Raw genomic sequence first — 10,359 nt, 5'->3', positions numbered from 1 at the left:
TATCAATCTAAACACTAAATCACTTTTATTTTTATCAATATTAAGCTTAATAATTGTCGAGCCATCAAATTAATCGGGTCACTATCTGGTCGGATTAATATCAAGTCGGGTCTTGTTCAAGTCACTGATCCATTAAGTCGTGTCCGGTTAGGAGTCGTCATCGGGTCGGTTTTGGTTTGAAACTCGGGTACTACAACTGATGTATAGTTTCCAAGGTTAATAATAAATTTTTTGAGTTTTAATGTAAAGTTTTCGAGGCTTCACTTAAACATTTAGTTCAAAAAAATTATAATGTAACTCAAAAAAATATACATATAAACTCAATTAAATTTGAGTATTGACATTAAAAAATTAAAATGTAACTTATAAATTTTAAAATGCTCATAAAAAAAATACACATGAAGCTCTAGATTGATGATGGTTGTACAATGCTATTTTACCTCTAGATGTATAATCCTTTTTACCTGATTGTTGGGGGAGGATTAAGTTAATGGAAATTGGAAACACAGAGACCAAGGTCTTATTGTTTTTAACTTATTTTCAGCTCATTTTAGTTCAATTAAACCTATTTAGTTCAGTTCAATTCAATTCATCTATTCACAAATAACTCTTTCCTATGTTCAATTTAGCTCCATTAAATTTAGTTCAGCTTCATTAAGTTCAGATCTTAGGGCTTGCTTGGATTGAGGGTAAAAAAAATGGGGAAATGAATAAGGGGGTGATAAGTAAGGTGCATTTTCCATGTTTGGTATTAGAGTAATTATTCACCTCCCGAATCTATTACTCTCGGGGTAATGCATTATCCACCCTCCCCCTGGCTAATGATTATGGAGTAAAACATCTCCTCAATAATCATTATTCTTATATGTCAAACCTATCATCAAAGAACTCATTACCCAAGTAATAAACTTTCCCAGTAATTATTACCCGATTAAAACTTATCCCTGATTATTCCAAGGATTCCAGGCATAAGTAAAAAAAGAAAAAAAAAACAGGACTTCTAAGTATGAGTTTAGGATACACCGTAAAATATACTCCTAAAACGTATATTTATAAATTAAAAAATCCGGAAGTTTCGAACTACAACCAAAATTTTCCCAAAAAAAATAAATAAAAAAATCACTTATTAAAACATAAAAAATTAACAACCCTGACCATAAATAAACACGAACACATCAGCTTTTGCCAGCAAACACAGCACACCAAGCAACAAAACAACAAAGACGACAGACACAAGGCAGTCCAAATATAAAAAAAAACCAAGTTTTCCCTGAGTCACTCACTTCCTTCCCCCCGTTGTTCCCCTCCTTAAATCTGAATATCATCATCTGATCGATCGATCGATCCCTTTCTCAGGCGGCGATTGATTAAACCACCACCGCCAACAACAATGTTGCCTTACAAAACAATAATCGATGCAGAAACCACATTAAATCGTTCCTTAACCTATTCAGAAACATTATGGTTTAATTACTCTGTTAATAAATCTGATTATTTCTTGTATTGTCACAACATTTTATTCCTTTTTCTAATTTTTTCTTTAATCCCTCTTCCTCTTATTTTCGCTGAACTTTTCCGTTGGTTTAATGTCGACCGTTACAAAATCCAACCTAAAGTCAAACTCTCCTTTTCTGAGATCATGTCTTGTTATAAAACTGTTATGAAGATGTTCTTCCTTATTGTGGGTCCCCTTCAGCTTGTCTCTTATCCTTCCGTCAAGGTTCCTTCTTTTTCTTCTTCTCCATTTTGATTTTGTTTTACTATTTGATTGCATGTTGTTTTTTAAAGATTTCTAATTTGTTTAGTATATTTCGGTCTCGTCCCATTTATTTGTTTACCTTTTGTATTCTTTGTTAATTAATGCTATTTTAATCGAAGCTAAACAAATGATTAATGTCGTCATATTATTCTTCGTATAGGAATATATGTTTCTGTTTTTTTGGGTAATTTGGTATGCACATCTGATATGAAGAAAGTTGTTTTTTTTGTTAGGAATGTGTCAGGTATGATAAGGCAGTAATTGATGTTTTATGCTGAGAAAATTTAGTGTTTGATTTTTGTTAGAATTGGATTAATTGTGATTAGGAATCCTTTTTAATTAAAAAAAAAATAAACAAAAAGTAGGATGTTAGGTAGTGTATTTGTTAATTAATGTGAATAATTTTGGTGATGGGTGACAGTTAATTGGCATAAGGACGGGATTGCCATTGCCGTCAGGGTGGGAGATAGTGACCCAATTAATTGTATACTTCATTGTTGAGGATTACACAAATTACTGGATTCATAGAATGTTACATGGTAAATGGGGATACGAGAAGATTCACAAGGTGCACCATGAGTATACCGCCCCAATTGGCTTTGCTGCACCTTATGCACATTGGGCCGAAGTTCTAATCCTCGGGATTCCTTCTTTTCTTGGCCCTGCCATTGCTCCCGGTCACATGATTACATTTTGGTTGTGGATTGCTTTGAGGCAGATTGAGGCTATTGAAACGCACAGCGGGTACGCATGCCTATGGGACCTCTTACCTCTTTTCTTTACTCATTTTGGCGATTGTCTTATTGATTTTGATATGATTATTATGTTAAACACTTGCTTATGCCTTTTCCCACTCTTTTTCTAGATGGTTAACTTGGTCTAATAAAAAAAGTAATTTGGGTTAATTGTGCCTTTATTTGCGCCACGCTTCTTATCCTTTGCTAATATCATCAAAAGTTTGATTTCCTTCTTGACTCCTTTACACCTTTTGAATTTTCACATTCCTTTCATGGAACTGTTCCTTGTTGATTAAAGTGCTTATCTATTGGTTAGTACTGTTGTGTTAATCATTGACTGAATGATATTTGATATTACTTGTGATTTCTATAACTGTGTCACGACTATACGGCTACTTTACAATGCCTATGCTATTTCCGTCTTTTCTGAAAAATCAATGCACATAATAAGGCATGTAGAGTTCGAAACGCCTTTACTTCGAAATTCCAGTGCTGCATGGTCAAATATAATTAGGTAGTGAGCTCTATTTAGGCTTCAATCTCTAAGATAGCTTCGTATTCAGGTGCTGCATGGTCAAATACTTCCTATCTTGAGAATTTTATTCTCTTTTTATTAGGGGGTGAAGTGGGGTGATCTGCCTCTCCAAGGTAATACCCCCTCCTTATATATGGTTAAATCAGCCTACTTAAGATTTGTGCAGAAGAATGTTGAATCCTCTTTCCGACTAGAATAGATTGTTTTGAACTGACTTTGTTCATATACATGCCACAGTCGATAGACTCATGTTATCAGACTGAAGGATCTAACAATTGTTACTGAAAAATAGTAATTTGGCATAGCTGTGAAGGTGTATGTTGGTCATGGACTCATGGTTGATTAATCATTTGACTATATATGTATGGCGTATCTGCATCATCCCATTTTTTGTTTGCTTGCATTGACTTTGGTTCAGATAATCACACATTTACCCTGTCAAGTATTTAGAGCTTTCCTACGCTCAAAGTTTCATTTGATCCTCACAATTATATCCCCCGTTTAAAGTGATTAGCTTTTTTTGTGCCCTGTAGCCTTATCACTGACTGATTTTCAGTGGGTATGAATCTGGTTGTAGCTCTGAATTGATAGAAGCTTGTATTACCCCTCGTGCGCTGAAGCTATTCTTTTCAAATCTGTTGTGTGGTTTTGCTTAAAAGAACCAAACTGGGTGTTATTCTTTTCAAATATGTTGTGTGGTTTATCTGAAGAGAACCAAACTGGGTGTTGGGATGAGGGGAAACTGGAATCTCCCAAATTTAAAAGTAACAGTGTAAAATAAATGAATTCACACATGAAAATAAAAAGTATATGCAGTTAGAAAACTAGATCATTGCTTCCAGTTTTACTATCCTATTAAAAACAGACCCGACTAGCGACCCCGACGTATTTACAATAATATCCAGTTGTGCCATTTGTTGCATGCGGAGGTGGCTACTTCTGCCTTCAGATAAAATACGAGAATACCCTGTTAATTTCGGTTGTAGTACCTATTATACTACAAGTCTACAACTTATATCAGAAGGTCGTATATGTGAGGCGAAACAATTATTATTAGTCATATGATTAAATGAGGAATACACAAGTATTTGGGTTGGATCTCACATATGAGACCGTTTCATACAAGACTCGATATTATGTTTGTTTCGGCCACTTTATGTAAAATATCTTTCTTCCCACTAGGCTTAGTTCGTGGATAATTTCAAGAAGATGAAAATGGTTGTGTTGCAGATATGACTTCCCTTGGACCCCAACAAAGTACATTCCTTTCTATGGTGGTGCTGAGCATCATGATTACCATCATTATGTCGGTGGACAAAGCCAAAGTAATTTTGCTTCAGTATTCACATACTGTGATTATATATATGGGACTGACAAGGTGATTAAAGTTCCATTTCAGATCTTGATTCTCTTTTTGATCATATACATTGTATTGGATGCTGACTATCAATCTTTTTTTTTTTTTTTTTACTGGGGTCTGATCAGGGCTTTCGCTATCAGAAGAAGCTCCTCGCCAAGGTACGATTTGAGAGTCCATCACTTCATTATCTATGACATGTTATGTATCCTCTGGACTCTAGGTCTGACAAGCAATGTTACTCTTACTCGGTTGCAAGTGTCACACACTACACAGCTATGTTGCTCGGACTCGGTTAGAATTTCCCGGGTGCATGCCCAAATGTTGGATTCGTCTATTCTATGAAAAAAATTAATGTTTTTGGTGTAAATGAAGTTTCCTAGTGTCCTACCAGGTCCGAGTGTCGAGTATCCTACACGGGTACGCGAAGTAATATTGAAGAGTCTAAACAACATAGCTACACGGTAATGTAGTATTGGATATGTAATAGTTCCTTTTTTTTTTTTTTGCTTAAAGTATCGAGAATTATACGAGTCTAAGTGTCAGACATGGTCTGCGGAAAGCAACATAGTGAATTCCCGAAATAACATAGCGAATAAGTGATGAAGACATGAAGTGGATGGTGAAGAACTGAAGACAATGACTAAAGCGAACATTAGAGCAGGCTTAATGACCATGCTTGCTTTGGACACATGAGAATAACCTCGAACCATCTCAAAACGGCAGCTCATCAACAAATTAGTGAGCATTTGCCTATATTACCTTATTTCTAGGATGTGATTCCGTATTACCAACATGCCTTTCCCTAAAACTATTTGCTTGGCCTTTGGTTCATTTCTTTAGGCTGAGATGCTTTTCTTTCCGAGAGAGTAGTGAGTTTTTATGAGACGGTCACACAAGTGTGACCAACCCAGATTCCTCATTTAGTTACAGGGTTAATGGTCTAATATTCTGTAAACTAATGCAGTTGAAAGAAGAATCGAGCAGCAACGGTCAACAAAATGGACTCAAAACCGAATAGCAACTTCCTTGTGCAATCTATAGCTGGCGGTTTCTGCCAGATATGAAGCTCCATCTATGGAGTCGATGACGATGACTTGCCTTGGGGATACAGTAGATAGATATATGTGTTTTATGGTGTGCATTAACATGGATTCAATTCTGACTTGTTTGTATGCTATTGTGTTTCAAATCCTTCTATTTTTATTTTCTTCCCCTTTTAATGGGGGAGAAATGTAGGTTCTTATAATGTTCTAATATGGATGACTTTTCTTTGTCAATATTAACGTTCTTAATGTTCAATTAGAGTGATATTTTGGTTCTATATCTTCCTTTACTAATTGAAATTTGGATAATAGACTCATACAGATAGTACCTGCCTGCAATTGACAGATTGATTAACGTAACTAAAAAAAACAAAAAAACTGAAGTATTATCTCTAAACCCTGCCAAACGGGTCATTCGGTTTGGTTTCGGATTGGGTTAAATCACTTCGATTTAAAACGGGTTACCCTTACTCCCTCCGTTTTGGTTTCAATTCAACCTCGACAAGGTTTATTCCGGTTAGCCACTTCAATTAGTTAGTTCTATGTCGAGTCAAGTGTCATTCAGATCGGGTCAATATCATTTGTGTCATAATTTTCTGGAGTTAAAATACACAAATTAGCTTAAATGTACCTTAAACTTTTCAATTTGAATGCAATATTTGTAATACCATTAATAAAATATGAGTGTTTGGATATATTCAAGTTTCGCTATCAGTCGGTTATTACCGACTTCGGTGCAGTTTTGGATCAATTCGATTTGAATCGGGTATCGAATATCGAGTGCTATTAAAGTTACTTATATAGGGTGTTCGATCGCTTATTAATTTAGATATTTTTAGCCGATTTTTCTTATTCGGGTTTATTTTGTGAAGTCTATTATCCACGCTATATACTTCACCAATCACAAGTTTTGACAATATATTAATAACTTCCACTATAATCAAGGTTGTATGAGTGAGTTGAGATCACTTGTCTCGTCCCATCTTCTGTCCCATCTTATCTTTATTAATTCAGAAGACAATACTCAATCCAGGGCGTGCCACGTCATTAATTCAGTTTTGTTTTTGGAAATACATGTTATGGTGGGACCCGTTAGTGTGCAATGTATTTATTTCTTCAGAATTTCGGCTATACAAACATGCGACAAATTCCGTCTTAGAAGAAATACTATGAAATAATTTTATACATTCCGAATAAATGAAATTAATGACATATAAGCGGAATGAATTACAAATCGGAATAAATGAAACTAATTACAAATAAATGAATTACATAATATAAAAAAATAATAATAAAATTACATAATTACGAGAAGGAATTACATTTAATTACGGGATTGAATTACATATAATGCGAATAAATTACATGCATAATTTTTAAAAACGAGATAATACGATATATTTTTTTTAAAAAAATATCCTTTGTCATTTCCCCTTAAACCATTACACGTGAACAAGTATTTGTAACAAGTTTAAACATTAATTATGTAGATCGCTGATTTAGACCAACTAAATAAGTACAATAGAAATGGCAAAAAAAAAAATACATAAAAAAATATTAATACCAGCCCAAATACATACCCGTGCAATTTTGCACGGGTTTAAAACTAATTACTTTTATCTTGTAATACATCATCATTCACATAAAAAAATAGATAACAATCTACATTATATAAAAGCAAAAACATTCCATGCCTTCCTATTGGCTGCCGATTTACAATGTATTACATTATACATATTATCTACATTATTATTTCATAGGAATAATCCAAACTATGGGTGTCCATATATTATTCCAAACTTCAATATAACACAATATAATCCTCATATCCTCCCCCTTTCCCAAATCAGACTTAAGTAATTTGTTTTACCGGCTAAATCAAGTCATTTAGGAAGGAGATGAGTAAACAAAGAAGAAAGACAATGAATCGATAAGAGTTAACTAAAAAAGGTATATAAGTTACCTGGTATAGCCATTAAAAAAATTAGTTAAGTCTGATTTGGGAAGAAAGGGGAATAAGAGGGATTAAATTGGGTTAAATTGAAGTTTGGAGTAATATAAAAAGAGCACTCGTAGTTTGTATTATTCCTATGAAATAATCGTTATATAAAAGCAAAAACATTTCATGCCTTCCGGCTGCTGAATTTTAGGATGTGAAATAGCAAATGGGCCTCAATATCATTTCTCTTAATTAATAGGCTATGTTCTTTCTGACTTTTTAAAGCTAAACTGAATTGAATTGAATTGAATGGAGCTGAGCTAAGCTGGCTGAACTGAACTGAATGGAACCGAACTGAATAGAGCTAAACTGAACCAAACTGATTGGATCTGGATTGAACTGAAGAATAATAATAATAATAATAATAATAATAATAATAATAATAATAATAATCATCATCATCATCATCATCGGGCCGAACTTATTGGAGCTGAACTGAATGAAGCTAAGCTGAACTGAATGGAGTTGAACTAAACTGAACTAAAATGAATTGAGCTGAACTAAAGTGAGCTGAAAATAAGCCAGAACGAACAGGGCCTTAGTCTCTCTCTTCTTCCTTCTATTTTACACAAATTCTTGTTTGTGACGGCACATATCCGTCACTCTTGAGTGACGGATACCATTTTACCTCACAAAGTACCAACTTTTTCTCTCTATGCAATACTATTCATGTGGTCCCCTTTCTCCACTAACCCATTTTATTACCATTTTATCTCACAAAATATCCGCCACAAATAGTAACCCGTTACAAAGGAGACCAATTGTATATTTTAATAATACAACAATACAACACAATACATTATACATATACTTTGCATAAATATTACCAACACATTATCAACATCCAAACATTACAAATTGAATAATTACAAATAAAAGATAAGGTTGGAAAAAAATCAATAGAAAGTATAGGACTACTAAAACTGAACCAATTTGACACAATATTCGAAAAAGAATTCATTAAGAAATTAGATAAATAAAAAACATTAGTTATTTACGTAAAAAACAAATGGAAATAATTTCAAAAAATTGAAAATTAAGGGGTCATATAACATAAATACAACTATAGTTAGTGAAATTTAATAATTAAAAAAAAACATATAAAAGTCGAGAAAATTTAAAGAATGGTTAATAATTATTTAGAAATATGCAACAAGTTATCATATAAAAGCCGTGTTGATGGCAATCTCAGATAAGTGATAAGTTAAGATCAAGTTAAAGAGAAATAGGATTAAGGTAGATGAATCGCGAAAAATAAAAACTAATACTCTTTGGAGTTATTAGGTTTGGTGAAAATTGGGAAAAAAAAGGGGAAAAATGAAAGGCGGAGGGGGACATGACAAGGGGAGGGTGAGTGAGAGTGTTACTGAAAGTAGATTCACAGATTTTCATTATTGATGGACACTATCCGTCTATACGTATAGACGGATACCATTTTCCCTCACAAAATACCCATTTGTCATAAAGTGGAAAGCACATGGGGATGCCCCACCTTGTCTCCCCTACCCATTTTATTAGAGGTCTTTACCCGTTTATACGCCGCACCCGTCTATACCAAGACCTATTGAAGTAGATTAGGGTGAGATGAGTGCGTGAGGAATTAGTAAAATCAGGAGACTAGGATTAGTTTTTTTCATTTAAGTTTTGGGCTGGGCTTTAATAATGTGCCTTTTGTTTTCGGATTGGGTTAGTTTCCCGAACTGCTTTGGTATGAATACCCCTCAGATTGTATATGGGATTTATTCTTTACTAGGTTTGGTGCCCGGCTTCGTCCGGGTTACCTCTATTTACCGTTAAATTATATGTTCAATGAAATAAATTATATTGGAGTTGTCTAACTCACACGTTTACTATTAATAATATATTTTTTTATGTCATATCTTATAATTATGATGAAATGTAAAATTTATTTTCAAATTATGAGACACGTTCACTACCCCGCTATTAATATTATTACTTTCATGACATTCTTTGTTAATATCATTACGTTCACTACTCTCGTGGTTACTATTGTTTCTTTTACTAATTCCTCTATTTTTACTGTTAAATTCATTATTCCCGTTAATTTTATTCGGCCTATATTTAAATAAATAAAATATTTCTTTGAGTCGATTGGTTATTTAATATGTTCATACTTTTTCTCTTTGTTACCACAGTTATTTTCACTATATTTTTTGTTATATTATTACTCTCACTGTCATTATTATAACTGTCACTACTCCCACATTAATACCGTTAATTTTATTAATCTCGTTGCTGCTACTATTATTTTTACTACATTTAATTTAATTTATAATTCTATAATGATAATAATTAATTCCATAAGTGGGACATGTTAATTTTAAGGAAAATCACTATATTATTGTGTTTTCTAAATTTAATTACTTTAATTTAATGTAGTTTCCATAAATATTCTTCATCAAGGCATTTTTATATTATACTTTTAACCAAAACTATATAATATTTACATTGAGATCCCTTTATCAGGTCCATCACACGGTGTTATCGATTTAAAACTATATAGTATATTTAATTTGTATAAATTTCTTTAATTACATTGAAGTCCCTTGGTTTCTGGAATTAATATATAGTACTAGTATGGGCGCCCGGCTTCGTCCGGACTACCGTATTTAGCATTAAAATATATTTTTAATTAACTAAAACTATTTTAAAGTTGGATAACTCATAAATATCATTAATATATTTTTCTATGATACGAAGTATATCTTAAAATTACAGTGAAATAAATTATGAGACAAATTCACTACTCCCGCTATTAATATTTTACTTAAATTGATTGCTTAGCTAATTTTTCATATATATTTCATTTTGTTCTTAGAATTGTTACTTTTATTACATTCGTTATTATTACTTTTACTTTCACTACTCCCGCCGTAATTATTGTTACCTAATTATTGTTTCTTTC

At 33.0% G+C, this 10,359-nt stretch overlaps 1 protein-coding gene across 1 annotated transcript; it reads left to right on the top strand.

Annotated features, from left to right (window-relative positions):
* Positions 1–1,187: 1,187 nt before the first annotated feature.
* On the top strand, positions 1,188–5,712 carry LOC141653808 (methylsterol monooxygenase 1-1-like). Its single transcript, XM_074461667.1, has 5 exons — positions 1,188–1,720; positions 2,181–2,503; positions 4,262–4,409; positions 4,517–4,549; positions 5,356–5,712. Exons 1-5 carry the CDS (start codon positions 1,391–1,393, stop codon positions 5,407–5,409), a joined length of 888 nt encoding a protein of 295 aa, XP_074317768.1. The 5' UTR covers positions 1,188–1,390; the 3' UTR covers positions 5,410–5,712.
* Positions 5,713–10,359: the final 4,647 nt, after the last annotated feature.

Source organism: Silene latifolia, chromosome 4 (genome assembly GCF_048544455.1).
Source record: "Silene latifolia isolate original U9 population chromosome 4, ASM4854445v1, whole genome shotgun sequence".
NCBI classification, from domain to species: Eukaryota; Viridiplantae; Streptophyta; class Magnoliopsida; order Caryophyllales; family Caryophyllaceae; genus Silene; species Silene latifolia.
This window is presented reverse-complemented; position numbering and strand designations above follow the sequence as displayed.